Source organism: Lynx canadensis, chromosome A1, assembly GCF_007474595.2.
Source record: "Lynx canadensis isolate LIC74 chromosome A1, mLynCan4.pri.v2, whole genome shotgun sequence".
Classification (NCBI taxonomy): Eukaryota; Metazoa; Chordata; class Mammalia; order Carnivora; family Felidae; genus Lynx; species Lynx canadensis.
This window is the reverse complement of record NC_044303.2, coordinates 137926835-137946314: the sequence shown is the minus strand read 5'-3', so window position 1 is coordinate 137946314 and position 19480 is coordinate 137926835. Positions and strand designations below refer to the sequence as shown.

The 19480-nt window shown below is 33.3% G+C and overlaps 1 protein-coding gene across 1 annotated transcript in view; it reads right to left on the bottom strand.

The window, feature by feature from the left end:
• Positions 1-19480, bottom strand: part of FCHO2 (FCH and mu domain containing endocytic adaptor 2) — a 124067-nt gene that overhangs the window by 36790 nt on the left and 67797 nt on the right. The window contains 6 exon segments of the mRNA XM_030322798.1: positions 1456-1480; positions 1952-1963; positions 3435-3610; positions 3890-3947; positions 14591-14615; positions 17944-18016. Coding sequence (XP_030178658.1) covers positions 1456-1480; positions 1952-1963; positions 3435-3610; positions 3890-3947; positions 14591-14615; positions 17944-18016 — 369 coding nt within the window.

Sequence of the window (19480 nt, the reverse complement as noted above, 5' to 3'; positions counted from 1 at the left end):
AGAATATCAAAATAATAACTGAACTCCTGCTATATCTTCATTTCTTTTAACACCTCTGGTAAGAAATTACTTAAGTCAACTAAACTGTCATATTCATGAAAATAAAATTGGTGTTCAGATGAAAAAAATATGGGCTAGAACTTTAAAAATTAGAACATATGTTCAAATACTTAAGTATTACTCAAAAATGATAAGTGATGAATCATGAAAGCATTTTTTCAAGCTGTAAGAATATTATTAATGATTATATTGACCAAAAGTAGTTAATTCTTGAAGGATGTCGTATCTCGAAAAATTAAAATTTTTATAGCACTCTAAAGCAACAGTCTTTATAAAATAGTCTGTTTTGCTCCCTTTTGCATTAGTAATGTGAACCATTTCATTAGCAACTATTATACAAAGGGGAAAGCATCAGTAATATGCAAAAGTCATGTTAGTTCATAAGCAAATTTCCCTGTACTTTGATGTCTTGAATCACCAACATGTAGCTGATGAATGCAAAATGTATCAACATAGGTAACTGCAGCAAACTACAAGGAATACCACACTGTATATGATGCCCCTTCATGTCACATTGTCCCATCTGGCTCAATGTGGCCCTTTTTTTGGCCTCAAAGCCAAAGCACTTACTGTGCTGTTCTCCATGTTTCTACAATTTGCCCTTATCTCCATAACTCCATAAAAGCAGCCCACTTTTATCCTCATTTTCCCCACATCCCCTATCATCAAGCTACTCACCATTTTTTTTTTAAAGTAAAATCCTACTTTTAGTTTGATATAATGCATTTAATCGGTCTTTTTCATTGTGCTAGAATTTTTAATAGGATTGATGTTACGGTTTATATTAACCATTTTGTTTACAAATTGCATAACTTTTGAGTAGGATGCCTTAACTCCATTTTTCTCACCTTTGTTATTTTAATGCATGACTCTGCATAAGATGTTAACAACCCCCTAAATTTTTTTAGTATAATTAAGTTACTATACTAAAAACCATGGAAGTAGGGTGGCTCCATAGCTCAGAGGTTAGAGCAATGGTCTTGCAAAAACCATGGAAGAGAAACTGCAATTGTGATAGGACAAATAATTAAAGCTAAAGCTTACTCATTCTCATAGTCCCTTCTGGCTCATGAGGCTGAGTTATGTATGTTGCATTCTCAAACAGAAGCTACTATTTGGCTTTGTTGATTTCTGAAAAATGTTGTAGCCAAGTATTAAATTTAAAGGCATGTCTAAATGCTAAAATAAATAGTATACTTAAGTTGTCTCCTGTTTAAAGTAAGTTTCCATCTAGTCTGTTGCTAACAGTCATGATGAGAACAAAGCATTTATTTCTATAAATAAATATATATATATATATATATATATATATATATATATGGCTACAATAAGCTCAGCAAATTGCCTGATAAATTTTAATAGATACAAAATAATCAATTTAAATGTCAAACTTACTAGATGAATTCCTATTCATCTGCACCTAAAAGAGAAAAGCAAAAACTAAAAGTTGTTAAACAAATAATTTAATTTGGTAATGAAATACTTCATAAAAATTTTTCTTAATATATTTTTTATTTTTTAAGTAGGCTCCACACCCAACACAGGGCTTGAACTCACAATGCAGAGCAAGAGTTGCATGCTCTGGCTGGGCCAGCCAGGAGCCTACTTCATAAAATATTACTGGGAACCTAACTTTAAGTTGTTTTCGGTATATCTGCTCAACTGTAAACTACATAAAAATTGTTAAAAATGCAGTATTTTTTATAGTAAAAGATAATACATGTATCTTTAACACTCAAAAGTTTTAAAATATGAAAATGTTAGTGCCTACAGCAAGATACTTTGATCTGCAAATTTAAAAAACTTAACACAAGTATTCTGAAAAACAATGTTCGAACATTAAAATGATTTTTTTAAGTCCATAGGTAATAATATAAAATCTTGCACTTACTGGGCTGTGTCTCTAGTAGTACATGGAAAGAAAAAGAAAGACATAGTGTACATTTTAGAATTTAAAACAGCTTATTTTCTTGGTTTCATAATTGGTCTATTACCTTCTAAACCATACCTAAAAATCTATACACCTTAAAACACATGCAGAGCATTGTTTGGGGTAGGGGACATGAGCTAGATGAGCACACTGCTCAATAAAATATACTCAAAATATCCTCTTTTCAAACCCAATATTAACTATTAAACTGTTCTCATTATTATTTATTTTCTCAGTATGAAACTAGAATGTTCAGTTTTTTAAAAAATAGAAGAGAGAGAAAAGTACAAGGAAAATTTAAAACCACTAATGCTTTCACTAACAAGAGCAAGGTGCTTAACATTCTGGTATATATTCCTCTAGGCTTTTGTTTTATTTACACATATTTTTAAAATTAGTTGTATTCTTATATAATAAAAATTTTTAGTCATTTCATAGCTTCCTACTTCATATATATGTGTGTGTAGATATATATGTATGTGTATACATATATGTATATATGTGTACATATATATATCATAATTTAATTTGGGTGTTAATCTTAAGGTTAAATAGCAATGGGAGAATAAAACCTCACTTCAGAAATCAGTCTTTTTTGTACAAAAAAATAAATTCTAAAAGTGCATGACTGAGAGAAAAAAACTTTTTCCCAAATACAGACTTCTTAAAATATATAATAACAATATATAATAAAAAAATATGAAATGGGTAATACTTATTCTGTATTATCAAGGACAACAGGTATAATATCAGTTATGGTGAGCATGTACAGATAGACTAAACTGTCATTCTAAGACATGCTTTTTTCTCATTGTTTAACATTCCTGAATTTAGACTATGACATCAATGGAAAGATTAGCTATGGTGATTTTTTTCTCCTCCAAAAGCTGTTAAATATGGGATCTTAGAATTGAGGAACTAACCATTATCACTAAGAATTCTTATATTTGCCTTTTTTTATAAAAAGTATGAAAAAACAAATATTGCAGTTGCAAAAGCATGCAGACACATAACTTAATGTTTAAATCCATTTTTACTGAATTCCTGTTCATATAAAGTTCATAAAATATGGATGAAAAACTTTAAAATTAGATGAGGAAAAGATTAACACTGCCAGTTCAAATTTCTGAAACATACAGACTGGAAAATAAAATAAATGGCAGAAATAGATTTTCTACATTTTTGTTTCCCAGTAAAACTTTCAAAAGGAAACAAAACTAAGCCAAACTCAAATTCATGTGCCTATATAAAAATCAGACACTGGAGACCTCAATAAAACTGACGACAAATTATAAAATATCTCCTTATCCAATATGCTTAATTAACTATTCCTAATGATATTTTATTTTATTATTCCTAAAATTAAGCAGATGCAAGTAGATAAGGTTAAAAAAAAATAAGGCTTCTACATGAAGAGTACGAACTTGCTCTTATTCTTACTTACAGATATTGCTGGGGACAGTGTGATATTTCCTATAGATACTTTTAATTCATCCAAGGAAGCCATTGTGTGATGTGAGTTATTTGGATGCACAGGTTTGATTTCTATCCGATATTTCTTTGGTTCTTCATCTTCAGAATCAGAATCACTAGATGAGTAGAAATGGTTCTCTTTGGTATGTGAGTATCAGTTAAAGAATTCGGTTCTTAAGTGATCTTAATGCATAACCAGTTTTCATACATTTACAAAAAGGAATATAAAACCTTTAAGAGATAAGGTAGACTTTCACAGAAACAGAACTACTAACTCATTAGTAAAAACATGTCAAACTATTATGGAGTCACATTTTATTATAATTAAAAATTTGAAGTTTTTATTAAACAACAGATCATTTTGTTATAACTGTCTACTTATATGCTAACACAATCCATAGGAATATCCAAATGATGAAAGGATATCATTCTGATTTGCTTCTGGTTTTATACTATAGCCTTCTTCATCTACATCAGGAATGTTCTATGGGAAGAAAAATAAAAACTGTAATCATGGATCCTACTACAGAAATACAAAAGATTAGCAAAATAGCTTCAACTATTATAGGGGCTATGTCATTTATCAAATACCAACAGGCTCATACAATAATTAAGTGGAAAAGTTACATCTTTTTGGTTAAGTTAGCTTCAGATCACACTTCATGCTTCAGATGTCTGAAAGAGAAAAGCACTATAAAATTAAGTAGGAGAAGCACTAAAAGGAAGAGAATAGGTGTTTGAGCAGGAACACCAACAGTTCTGTAGATAACCAAATTTTCATCCCAGTCTTCAAAGTGGAAATGAGAGATGATGAAATCAGAGGGCTGACAGTCTCAATAAATGGAAATATTTATCAAAAACACAGAAAAAAAACCAGAAATTAAAGATGACGAAGAGGGGCGCCTGGGTGGCGCAGTCGGTTAAGCGTCCGACTTCAGCCAGGTCACGATCTCGCGGTCCGTGAGTTCGAGCCCCGCGTCGGGCTCTGGGCTGATGGCTCAGAGCCTGGAGCCTGTTTCCGATTCTGTGTCTCCCTCTCTCTCTGCCCCTCCCCCGTTCATGCTCTGTCTCTCTCTGTCCCAAAAATAAATAAACGTTGGAAAAAAAAAAAAAGATGACGAAGAAAATTAAAACTATACTAAAATAATCATCTTACCCATGAGCCAGGCAAAATTTCAAAAGCTTGAAAATATATTCTGTTGGCATAACTGTGGGAAAATGTACTCTTAGACTTTGCTGGTATAAATAAAAAATAGTACAATCTCTAGAGAAAGAAATTTAGCATTATCTAACAAAAGTAGAAACATATTTACTCTCCCACCCAGGAATTCAATTTCTAAGAATTTACCCTGAAGATACACCTCCAACAATTTAAAAATATGTATATAACAGATCAAAGATGATCTGTAACTCAGAACTGCTGGAGAGCATCTAATGTCCAAGCATAGTTGAATAAACTACAGTACACACAGAAAACAGAGTACTATATATCTATTAAAAAAATCAGAAGTTTCGGGGCTCCTGGGTGGCTCAGTCGGTTAAGCATCCGACTTCAGCTCAGGTCATGATCTCACAGTTCATGAGTTCGAGCCCCGCGTCGGGCTCTGTGCTGACAGCTCAGAGCCTGGAGCCTGCTTCACATTCTGTGTCTCCCTCTCTCTCTGCCCCTTCCCTGCTCATGCTGTGTCTCTCTCTGTCTCAAAAATAAATTAACATTAAAAAAAATTTTTTTTTAAATAAAAAAAAATCATAAGTTTCTATGAACTCATAGCGAATGACTTTCAGGAAAAACTGCTAACTGAAAAAAGCATATAAAGGAACATATATATCTTTTAAGTAAGAAAGAAGGGAAATTTTAAGAACACAGATCTCTTCTTTATGGGGGAGTAAAAGCCACTGGAAGGATCAATCAGAATATAATAAAGTTGGTTACCTACAAGGGAGGGTGATGAAGTATAAGAGATAAAGGATGGAGGAACACTTCTCTAAGTATGCTATGTTAAGAGAATAATCCCATTTTTAAGAAATACACATTTAGGAAGTTAGGGATGAAGGACCATAATGTATAGAATTTATACTAAAATGATCAGAAAAAGAATTATATACACATACATAAACACATGTGTGTAGGGAGAATGCAAATAACTTCTAACTTACAAAAAATATACAAGAATAAAATAGTTCCAAAATAATTTTTATATGAAATAAAAAAGATCGCCAAGAAATGCCAGTTGGAACTGGACAGGCAATATTCTTGTACTGGTAAAGTTTACTATTCTTCGTCCATTCACTTGCTAAGGCTCAGCAAGAACAGTATGAAAGATGATCTCAGTCACAGCATAAGGTCAAGGAGAACAAAGAGCAGAATTAACATGGCTATAGCTTCCAAACTGAATAAAAAGCCTACTGTAGCCAGCAGTGAGTTAACAGACTGGATAAAATCTAGAAATGAAAAATCTAATACAGAGTGAAGAGTAGATTCTATAGATTAAAAGATGAAAAGGGGTATGTGGGTGGCTCAGTATGTTAAGCATTGGACTCTCAATTTTGATCTCACGGTTTGAGAAGGCGAGGCTCCAAGCTATCAACATGGAGATTATCTCACTCCCTCTCTACCCCAACCCTGCTTGTGTGCTAGGGCCCTCTCTCTCTCCAATAAACATTAAAAGAAAATGATGACAAGTGATACACTTATAACCCCTAGAAATAGAGCACTTTAAGTTCTGCATATTGTTTGCTAATATGTAAATAATACTTTAAAATACTTTAAGCTTTACCAAATTGGATCCATTAGAAATCAGAAAGTTTTTATAAAATACTTTATTCTTATTCCCAGTACCCTAAAAACATACAGATATGTAATCTCCTAGAAGTTGTAAGAATTTGTTGATACCACTTTTAAATTTGTTTACAATACACTATACAGTATGATTTAATAATTTAAAATAATGCCGAGCTGTTTTCTACAGGACTGAGTAAGCTGCTTCTGGACTGACCTCTTAAAGATTACAACTATAAACTCTGGCTAGAGAAACTACCAGGGGGCACCTGGGTGGCTCAGTTGAACATCCAACTCTTAGTTTTGGCTGAGGTCATGATCCCAGGGCTGTGGGATAGAGCCCCGCATCGGGTTTTGTGCTAAGCATGAAGTCTGCTTAAGATTCTCTCTTTCTCCTTCTGCCCCTCTCCCCAGTTTGTGCTCTCTAAAAACTTAATTAAAATTTAATTTAAAATTAATTTAAAAATTAAAAAAAAACTATCTGAAGGTAGTGAAGAGTGAAAACAGAGCCATATGTTCAAAAACTTTATAAATAAATCATAATGCAGTTCTAAAAAAGGTTCAAATAACCCTCAGGGAAGGCAGGAAAAAGAAAACAAAATGAAAACCAAAGATTAAATGACACACATAAGCCCTGTTACGTCAATAATTATGGTAAGCAGTCTCTATCAAAATAATACTAGCATTCTTCACAGAGCTAGAATAATACCAATATTTGTATGGAACCAGAAAAGACCCCATATAGCCAAAGCAATTCTGAAAAAGAATACCGAAGCTGGAGGCATCACAATCCCAGACATCAAGATGTATTACAAAGCTGTAATCATCAAGACAGTATGGTACTGGCACAAAAACACTCAGATAAGTGGAACAGAATAGACAACACAGAAATGAACCCACAAACGTTATGGCCAACTAATCTCTGACAAAGCAGAAGAGAATAGCCAGTGGAATAAAGACAGTCTCTTCAGCAAATGGTGCTGGGAAAACTGGACAGCAACATGCAGAAGAATGAACCTGGACCACTTTCTTACACCAAACACAAAAATAAACTCAAAATGGATTAAAGACCTAAATGTTAGATGGGAAGCCATCAAAATCCTACAGGAGAAAGCAGGCAAAAACCTATTTGACCTTGGCCACAGCAACTTGTTACTCAACACCTCTCTGGAGGCAAGGGAAACAAAAGCAAAAATAAACTACTGGGACCTCATCAAAATAAAAAGCTTCTGCACAGCGAAGGAAACAATCAGCAAAACTAAAAGGCAACCTGCGGAATGGGAGAAGATATTTGCAAACGACATATCAGATAAAGGGTTAGTATCCAAAGAACTTATCAAACTCAACACCCAAAAAACAAACAGTCCAGTGAAGAAATGGGCCAAAGAAGACATCCAGATGGGGAACAGACACATGAAAAAATGCTCAAATCACTCATCATCACAGAAATACAAATGAAAACCACAATGAAATACCAGCTTACTCCAGTCAGAACAGCTAAAATTACCGACTCAGGCAATGACAGATGTTGGTGAGGATGCAGAGAAAGAGGATCTCTTCTGCATTGCTGGTAGGAATGCAAACTGGTGCAGCCACTCTGGAAAACGGTATGGAGGTTCCTCAAAAAACTGAAAATAACCCTAGGACCCAGCAATTGCACTACTAGGTATTTACCCAAGGGATATAAGTGTGCTGTTTTGAAGGGGCACATGCACCCCAACGTTTACAGCAGCACTATCAACAATAGCCAAAGTATGGAAAGAGCCCAAATGTCCATTGACGGATGAATGGATAAAGAAGATGTGGTGTGTATGTATGTACACACACACACACACACACACACACACACACACACAAAATGGAGTATTACTCAGCAATCAAAAAGAATGAAATCTTGCCACTGGCAACTATGTGGATGGAACTAAAGGTATTATGCTAAGCAAAATTAGAGAAAGACAAATATCGTATGACTGCACTCAATATGAGGAATTTAAGATACAAACAGATAAACATAAGAGAAGGTAAGCAGAAATAATATAAAAACAGGGAGGGGAACAAAACATAAAAGAGTCTTAAATATAGAGAAGAGAGGGTTGCTGGAGGGGTTGTAGGAGGGGGGATGGACTAAATAGGTAAGAGGCATTCAGGAATCTACTCCTGAAATCATTGCTGCAGTATATGCTAACTAACTTGGATGTAAATTTAAAAAATAAATAAATAAATAAATATAAACTGTCCAAAGATAACAAAATACAGATTGGTAGAATGGATTAAAAAACATGACCTAACTATATGCTGTCTATAAGAAATTCACTTCATATATAACACCATAGATGGGGGAAAGTAAAAAAAATAGAAAAAATATACCATATAAAAGTTAATTAAAAAAAAAAAAAAAGATGGGCAACTGAGTGGCTCAGTGGCTTAAGCATCCAATTCTTGGTTTCGGCTCAGGTCATGATCTCACAGTTCATGAGTTCAAGCCCACGCTGGGCTCTAAACTGAAAGTGTGGAGTCAGCATGGAATTCTCTCTCACCTCTCTGCCCCTTCCCCAGCTCATGCACACTCTCTCTTAAAATAAATAAACTTTAAAATAAAAAAATTAGGGCAGAATGACTGTCTTCTTGTTAGATAAAACCAGACTTCAGAAAGAAAATTACCAGGGTCAGAGGGGACATTGTGTCCATAGAAAAACCTGTACATGATTGTTCAAAGCACTTTTTTCTAATAGCCAAAAACTGGAAACAACTAAAGGTCCTATGATAGGTGAATGGTTAAAACAAATTTTAGTGCATCTATACCATGGAATACTACTATTTAACAACAAAAAGGAATAAACTATTCATACATGCAAGAACCTGGGTGGAACTCAAGAGAACTGTGCTGAATAAAAAAAAAAAATCTGAAAAGGTTATGGTAGGATTCCAACTTACATAACATTCTTGAATTGACAGAATTATAGAAATGGAGAAAAGATTATTGGTTGCCAGAGGCTAAGGAGGGTGGTGATGGAAGAAAAGTGGCTGTAAAAGGGCAATCAGCACAAAAGACCAAAAGATCCTTGTGGTCATGGAAATGCTCAGACTGCATTAATGTCATCATCCCAGTCATGATACTGTATTTCTGCAAGAAGTTATGAGGAGAAAACAGGTGAAAGGCACACGAGACTGCTCTGTACTATCTTTGCAACTTGCTGTAAATTAATTCTTTCAAAATAAATTAGGATTCTTAGTATATTAGATATTCAATGTTGAAACTATTCACAGAAACTTGGGATTAAGAAAAATTTAGACATTACCTGTTTACAATCTTTGTTCATTCAATCCATGATTTCTATATTATGGCCCCACACTGCTGGAGCAAAGCATTAGGCCAAAGCAATATGAAAAAAAGAGCAGATAACTTAACCCACTAATCTTAAAAGACAGTTTGGATAGTGGTGGCAGTGATTTTAAAAAAATACATTGGAATAATTAATTAATTGGAGGGGCACCTGGGTGGCTCAGTCAGCTAAGCATCCAACTCTTGATTTCTGCTCAGGTCATGATCTCATGGGTTGGAGCCACACATTCCAGCTCCCAGCTGGCAGTGTGGAGCCTGCTTGGGATTCTTTCTCTCCTATCTCTCTGCCCCTGCCCCCACACGCTCACACTCTCTCTCTCTCTCTCAAAATAAAGAAATGTTAAAAAAGGTTAAAAAAAAGAAAAACTAAAGATGTAGTCCCTCAAAATAATTTAATTACACAGACCATTTAGAAACGGAACAGAAATTAAATGGTAATTTCCCTACCAAGACGTCTAGACCATGGATGCTTTTTAAAGAAATCATTAAGAGTACCATAGGGCACCTGGCTGGCTCAGTCAGTAGAGCATGCAACTTTCGATCTCAGGGTCATGAGTTCAAGGCCCATGATGGGCATAGAGCCTACTTAAAAAACAAAACACAACAACAAAAAAAGACTAGCCATAAAAAAGTCATAAATAGGCCATAAATAAATAATAATAGGCTATAAATAAAACAACAAAAGAAAGCCTCTTCTCCCTGCTGACCACCACTGTAATGCTGCTCTCCAAAAGTAACCACAATTAAGTGTCCAGTAATACATTCTTTAAAAAACGAAACAAAAAACACCCAAAGATATCTGCTCATTTATATTTTTAAAACAGCAGTTACTTAAAAATCATACTTGCTGCTTCTCTTTCCATATCAGCAGACACAACAACCTAATTCTGTAACGTGTGACTATTAGAGTGAATGTTTAATAATTTATTTAACCAATCTCCATTTTGATGGATGTTTCCAGTTTTTTGTTAATATAAACAATGTTGGAATAAACATGTCTCTACTTCTCTCTCCCTCCCCCTCTACATACAGTAGTCCCCCTTATCCATGGAGGATACATTCCTACACCCCAGTGGATGCCTGAAACCAAGGACAGTAATGAACCCTATGTATACTAGGTTTTTCCCTATACATACATACCTATGATAAAGTTTAATTTATAAATTAGATACAATAAGAGATTTTTTTAGACACCATAACATTAACAACAATATAACAAGAATTACAACATACTATAATAAAAGTTACGTGGATGTGCTCTCTCGCTCTCTCTCTCTCTCTCTAAATATCTTACTTTACTGTACTCAACCGTCTTCTTGTGATGATGTGACATAATAAAATACCTATATGATAAGATGACATGAGGTGAATGATGTAAGCACTGTGACGTAGTGTCAGGCTACTAATGACCTTCTAATGATATATCAGAAAGAGGATCATCTGCTTCTGAACCACAATCAACCGTAAGTAACTTAAATCATGGAAAGCAAAACAGCAGATGGTGGGGAGGGCTACTATATGCATGTATCTTGACCAAGTACATATAAAACCCTAACAGTAAGTGGCAAGCAGTAGGAATGGGGAGTCAAAAAGAACATGCATTTCTTATTTGAGAAGATAGTGCCAAACTATCCGCAAGACAGACTGTACCAATTTACATTCCTGTTAATACAAGTAAACCAAAACTTTTGCCAATATGATAGATAAATAATTTTATTTTAATTTGCATCAGAATGAGACTACCATTCTGAGCAGCATTTCTTATGGTTATTTACCACTTTTATTTCTTTTTATGGAAACAGCCTGTTTTTATCATAATGCCCCTTTCCTACTGAGATGCTTGCCCACCTTTAAAAATGATCTGTATAAGAATTGATGGTACAGTATTACATGATTCTTACTATGATGAAGTTAAAGCTCTGTTGCTGAATTCTGAATTCTAATAGGGAATTCAAACTCCAGGTGTCCTCAGCTGGAATTCTAATGTTACTATATACATGCTTACGTCTCCCTCTTCCTCAGCACATGAGGCTTTTCTAATCACATAGTGAATGTCATGAATGGTTTTAATTTGTGAGTTAGATATTTTCTAATTACCACAGTAAATGTTAAACTGATTCCTTATTGATGAAATTAAAAATATTCAAGATACATGGATTGGTGTGCTTGTTATACTCGTTCATCCTTTTGAGAACCGTATGTAAGAATTCAGCAAGGTGTAGACTCCTTATTCTTAGGGATGATGACCGAGCTCAGTAGTATATAATCACCTTAGTTTCAGAATCCATGAACATTTATTGAAAATTCCCTGAGTATATATTATGAAATTGAAAGTAAAATTGAAATATTAATATAAAAAGTGATAAAAGTATTGTGTTAAACATAAATATTTGTGAAAAATAAATTTATTTTTAAAATAAAAAAATGGGAAGAGTAGCACTGTTTAACATTTTTGAAAATCTTTTTAGTGTCGAGTTTAGAAGAGGACATGATTCTCACATATTTCTGCTTTCAATCTGTGAGATATTTTGTTTTGGTGGAAACATATAAAGAAAACATGACTTTATAACTCATCTCACTTATTAAACTGAAAAAAAAAAGTAGTTTAAAATTTCTGCAGATACAGTAAAACCTTGGTTTGTGAGCATAATTCATTCCAGAAACACGTTTGTAATCCAAAGCACTTGTATATCAAAGCAAATTTCCCCATAAGAAATAATGGAAACTCAGATGATTCATTCCACAACCCAAAAATATTCATATAAAAATGATTGTAATATAATATAATAAATAAAATGCAAAATATAAAGAAAAAGAAACAAATTAATCTGTATTTACCTTTAAAAACCTTCATGGCTGGTTTGAGGGAGACAAGAGAGAGGAGGGTGATTGTGTAGGACGACTTTCAATAATATCACTAACGGAATCACTGTTATCTATTGGTTCAATGGAATCTTTTTCTGCATGGGGGCCATTATATATGCTCACAGGGATGCTGACTACAGTGCATATTAATAAACTCTTGTCATATACTGTACTTAATGTAACTGACAATAAGACAGCGGAGGGGAGGATCTGTATCTGCAGGCAGCCTAATCTAGAGTGAAGCAAAGCCATCCCTAAGCTTATTCTTGTATGGAAAAGCAAAGGACTGTCCGTTGGTGCCTTGAAGTGACAAAAAATACACTAGGGCCAGTTGTGAGCACCTTCCAACGTTCTGAAAAATCAATGATTTGTGCCAAACACCACAGCCTGAGACCAAGCATCTGAGAATGGGAGATGATCACCCACAATCCCGTAGTGAGAGAGACAGAGACAGAGAGAGAAGAAGAAGAGAAGAACCACTGGCTCAGTTGTGATCATGTGACATTCAGCATCATGTACTACTCCTATTGTAAGACATTGCCTGTTTATCAAGTTAAAATTTATTAGAAATCTTTGCTTGTCTTGCAGAACACTTGCAGAATAAGTTACTCACAGTCCAAGGCTTTACTGTAATTTGGATATATATTTTTGGTACTAAATCACAGCATAAGAAGTGACGGTTTATTGAAATTCATTGCAGTGTGGAATCTGAAATAAAATCGGTTAACATTTAAAAAAAATGATCTGTATAGAAATTTTACAAAGGAAATTAATTAGCCCCTTGTTATATGTCTTACAAACATACTCTGCCAATTTAGCTTTACTGGTTCATATTCTTCTAAAATTTTTTTGGTAATTAAAATTACAAAACATACTGTTTTGTTTTCTTTGAACACAAATTTATTAATCATTTCTTATATGACATTAGACTTATGCATCCTTTTTATAAGTGCTTTTCTAATTCCAGACAAGTACTGACAACAGTTCAAAATTGGTTAACACTGATCATTACAGAACAGTATCAATTAGCTGAGATTTTTAACCCTGGATGACACTAGAAATCTATTTCTTTCTTTTCACTCTACATTTATCAACAAATCATAATCTTCTTATTTTAAAGTTGAAATAGACAGCATAAATACTAATTTTATTTTAGTTAAGTTACATAAAACACAATGTTTCACAAAATATCTTTATCTTGGTATATACACCATTATGCTGTAAAAGATCAAAAGGTTTTTGGGCCAAAAAAAAGAGTAATTATGCAAGCAAGAACATAAGCAAAGGAGACAGGCAGCTTGATCCTACTGCACTTAGCAACATGACCACTGTCTAATGAACAACTTGAAAAGTGTGTCTGTCTATACAATACTTATACCATTTGGTAAATCTACTCTCCCACTGTAACCACAAGGAGCTCCATTTAATGTCTTCTTTAATTACATATAAAGAAATATATTTAAATATGAAATATAAACAAACTTTCTTCAGAACAAAAAGCACAGAGAAGTACTAACCATGATTATTACTGCTATGTTTTCTAAAATGATAACCTCTAAACAAAACTCAAATACTTGAATAAAATTTTAATAATCAGGAACACATTTTTATTTTTAATGCTTACTTATTTTTGAGAGAGCATGAGCAAGAGGAGAATGGATAGAGAGAGGGTGAGGGAGAGAGAGCAACTAAAGCAGGCTCTGCACTGACAGCAGAGAGCCCCATGTGGGGCTCGAACTCAAGAACCATGAGATCATGACCTGAGCCAAAGTCAGACACTTAACCAACTGAGCTAGCCAGGTGCCCCAGGAATACACAATTAAGAGCATCACGTTTTAAAGTATGCAGATTTGAGATCTGGCATATTTCTCAAGAAAAAGCAATATGGTATGGTACCATTCAAATTTTTAAACTAAAATGTCCACTTTTCAAAGATAGGTAGAACTACCTGTTATTTAATATAAAAGCATCTAGTAATATAAGGCCAAAATTTTATCTGTGACTTTAATAGTGAATTTACAATAAACTGGTTAGTATTTTTCTTAGAAAGATTTGTGAACAACTCAACCCAAATATGCTGGGTATTTCCTAATCAAAATAGCTAATTTACATGGTTTATATCAAAGTAAAATCTACTTACAAGTGAATCTGCATCAGGGCATTCCCTATTAAAATAAACAAAATATTATAAATACTTAATTATTACAACTATCCAATAATAACTGTATACTGAAAGTGATCATCTTGGTATTTAAATGTAACTTTATTTAAACTTAACAAAAATATTTAGAAAAAATCAAATCATGAAGATTAAAATATACTAAATGATTTTAAAATTCAAAAGAAAGCATTCCTATATCCATAATACATGACAAAATGAAACTCACACAGCTTACAATTATTTTAAAAACTTGTACTTCACAAGTACTTCTTTTCCATTAACACACACACAAATCTTATAAAGGAAGCTATCAGTCCTACAAGGATTTCTTAGTGGCTTTTAATTCTTTAGGCAGAGAAAGCTAAAAAAATTTCTAAGAGGAAAGCTCGACTTTTTTTTTTTTAAGTCTGTACTTGTATTAATTGGTAAATACTAGTAAATAACATTTTACAATATACTTTTGTTAAAACTTCAGTTTCATTTGAAGTACATTCCATAGCTAGCATATAAACAAAAGCCAAAAAAGCTATTTTTCTCCATATATGTTAAATGAGTAGCCAGACTTCCACTTGAAAAAGCTTTCTAGTCTACTAAGTTGTTGAAAATTGTTAATTTTATCACTTATTTAACTGATAAATATTAATTTGGACGTAAACTAGCAAAAATATATTTTATTTATTTTTTTAAGTGAGCGGGAAGCAAGAACTTTATCAGAGTATAAAATTAGAAAGTTAAGAATAGTAAGAAAGCTCTCTTTACAGAGAGGGGCATTCGAAAGTGAATGCCCCCCCCCAAAAAAAGTATTTTATATGCAAAACCAAAACATAAAGAAGATCAACCTTCTCAAATAATCAAATAAAGACTTAAACATATAAAATTAAAGACATTGAGGCCATGAAGAATACAGTTGGAAGAATTTCTGTGTACATATTCTAGATCAAATTCACAAAAATCAGAGTGCATACTGAAAACATATCTAGATTAGTTGCGTAATTCTTTGACTTTAGACAGTTAATGCACGCAGTATCAGAATCTGCCACTTTAATAACAGACTAAAAACATACACATTAGGTATACCTTGAGAGCCCAATGGACAATAAAAAGTACTAAATTAATAAACAGGATATGCAGGTCATCTCTATCTACCCAAAGACTAAGCACAAATCAGAAAAATCTACAGAGTGAAGAATTCTGTTAGGGGAAGACAAAATGGAACAGACTGAAATAACGGATAAAGAGGGAGATGACCACACTGCTCTTAATCCAAACTCCAGCACCAAAGCAGGTAAATGCAAACCTCTTGTGTCTTTATAGCCATTTAAATGTCACTTAAGATTGCCAATTTTGAAAAAAGAGCTCCCTTATTACTGATATATGAGGGGTATTTATCAAAAATCCTACTGCACACTCTGAGGAAATGTTCCAGAAAAGACAATATAATAATGAATTCAATTCCTCTACAGAATCATTTAAAATGTTAGAGCACTTCTACTTTCTTCTTTTTTTAAAGATAAAGTTTAAATATCAAAGTGTCAAAGTTCCAGTTTATTCTCTGGCTTTAAGCCAGAACTGTCCAGTCTTTGTGGGAAAGCACTCATCTGTTTGCTTTCACAGTGGGCTGTAATGAGACCTGCAGATGAAGCCCCAGGAAGAGCAAGCTCTGAGCAGGACCCCTCTTCCACAATCACTGGCATTTCAAAAGCCTTCAGGCTGTTTAAGAAGCAGCATGCCAAGAGCATTGGGCATTTCAAACAAAGAGATTTCTAATATTTCTCCTGCCTGGAAGTGTTGAAAGAAGACAATCATGATGCAGTTGTTTAAAGCAATGATTTTCTGCCCTAGTATTCTCAGTGGTGAAAAATATTCCAATATCCAAGTGGCCTAACGATGGTACTAGGAAATTACTGATCATGCAAAACAATTCTAAAAACACAGAATACACAAAAATATTATAAGCTCCCTGAATTACCAGCTGTGAAAACCACATATTATAAAAATAATTGAATTTAAGGCCTTTCTGTCTATAATATACTAACAAAGTGGCTACATTTCTAATTTCATGTACGAATCAACGAATCAACTGTTTAGACTTCCTTAAGTATTTCCAATGTTACAAAAATGGTTTTGATTCCATCTCCTTAGCAAAATACTCCCTTCATAAAGCTGAAAAGACATCTGCAGATGAGATGGTAACCACAGATATAAATCACTTCCCAATCAGTCTTAATTTGTTAACCAAGTGAAACTAAACTTGGGAGGGGGTTAGAAACAGACATTTAGAATGGTAGAAACTCAGATAAAATGAATTTAACTAGATAGGAGGTAAGAATACCCAAAGCACAAATCGTTCTCTTACATTGAAAATATGAGTGGCGATGAAAGCTCTGCTAATTACGCTGGGGAAGCAGGGATTTTAAATAAATTTCAAGCCAGTGTTACTGGCTTAACAAATCATTTAAGACTTGATTAGCGTCTTGTCAATCTATATAGGTTGAATAATTACAGAAACAAAGATTCATTTAATTCCAGTTTGTGTCTGGTAAATCATAGCTCTTAAGAGCTTTTCAACCCCAGGTGTATATTAGGAATGACAGAGGCTGCTTAAAAGCAAACCAAACTAAACAAAACAAAAATTATGCTGTGTCTCACACCCTGCAAATCTGTAATAATTGGTCTGAGGTGGGGCCTGGCATAGATATATTTATGTTAATTTTCCACGTAGTTCTAATGTGTAGTCAAGACAGAAAATTTCACTTACCCAATATCTGTTGAATTTACTATATGCTAATTATATATTCTTTGTATCCTAACTTAATTTTTTTTAAAGGTAAATCAGATTTATATTCCATCCTCTATCAAAAGCTGATGACCTAGCATAAATGTTTAAAACATGTTAGGGCTTTTGTTCTTCCCCATTTTCTGTTTACGTGTGCATATATCGCTATGAGCCTATATGTTTAGAGTTGTCTAGAAGGATTTTCATCAAATTGTTGACCATGGGTTTTTTCTTAGGCATTAAGATTTAGAAGAATTTTTAGTTTCCTTTGCACTTTTTTTTAAATATGCATGTATCATTTTGTAAAAAGAATGTCTTTAAAGTTTAAATTTCAAAACATAGAAGCTTTTATCTTAATATTTTAAAATAGTAAGAAATCTAATACTTTTAACTTAACCCAGAGGAGCTAGCAAATGTATTCAGAAAAGTGTATTTTTTACACCTCAGACATACATACATTTATTTCTGAAGAAATTTTTCTTCTCACATTCAAAACAACAGTCTTATTCTTAGTTACTTAATAACAAAGAATTGTGACAATATTTAATATACTTACACAGACTCTGCATCCTTTTCCTTTTTAATTATTCCTGGCAAACCAAAAGTCTTTCTTTTCCGTGGTTTTATACCTTAAAATAAATGTATATTGTCACAGAAACATAACTGCTGCTGATAAATATATTACACTTGTATCCTGACACATAATTTGCTTATGTCAATACTAAATCTGGATGAAAGAAATAAAAGTATCAATTGGTAAACTCTAATGTTTAAGTCATAGTCATAGTCTGTTTAGATTTTTCTTATGTTAATTTAATAAAGATTTATCACTTGATTAATAAAATTCTCTTTTCCTCTAAGTCTCCCCTAAATTACCTCAGACAACATAAACATTTGGAGAATCTTAAAACTTCAAAGAAGGGACATTATTCACTATATTAGATTTTGTTATAAATCCAAGTCAAATCATGTTTCCTGTCTGGAAGATCAAAAAATACGAATGCGGTGTTTTAAATAAAAAGATGACACAACAGATCCATTAACAGTAAACACAGAAAACTTATGGCATTCTTTTGCACACATATTATCTTTAATATAATGAATGTTGTAAGTTGATTGTACCATAAATGAGTATCATCTTTATTCTGCCTAATATGGCAGTTCTTCCTCCTCTTCCTTCATGACAAATTATTTCTTAGAAATCAGCCATACTATTAATTGTTGCTGGAATTCAGCACAAAGCTTAGCTGCTTACTCGGACAACTATAAAGCATACCTAAGATAACCTCTCACCATATAGATGAGGAAACTCAAGGGTATTTTTTGGTTTTGTTTTTTTATCTCAGTATTATCCAGCTACTAAATACTATAGCCAGGATTAGAAACCAGCTGTTTTAGAACAAGGTACTTGCTTCCGTGCAAAACTAAACCATACATTTGTACAGCATGTTATATCAAATACATTTTTTTCTCACAGAGTATTACTTACTATCCACATTTTACAATAAAGAAAGCTAAAGAACAGAGAACTTGCATAGTTACTGCTCTCAAACAGCTAGTAACTGTAAGAAATCTAGGCACGAGAGCCTGACTCCTCCAATGATAGCTTTACACACAACAGTAAACCTTTTCTCTGAATTCTCACACAAATGTTGAGAGAAAAATAAATAGAAAAGATTGTTTCCCAAATTATTTCTAGTAGCTCACAAAGTACTTAAACAGGAAGGTAGGTGCCTGGCTGGTTCATTCTGTGGAACATGTGACTCTAATCTTGGGGTTGTGAATTTGAGTCCCACATTGGGTGCAGAGATTACTTAAAAATAGAATATTTAAATAAACAAACATGAAGGGTTGTAGACCCTTTCTCCAAGTCACATCATCACTCCTCCTGAATGAGGGGAATATTAACATCAATATATAACCTTCATTAATTACTGAAATGTTTCTCACTTTAAAATAAATCTTATACATTAACGTGTAGCAATGATTTTCATATTTATGACATGAGAATGTTTAAAGATGGATGTCAATAAAGAAAACAATCTCGATGTGTATTTGAAAATAAATACATGTTATATTTAATCTTTTAAGAT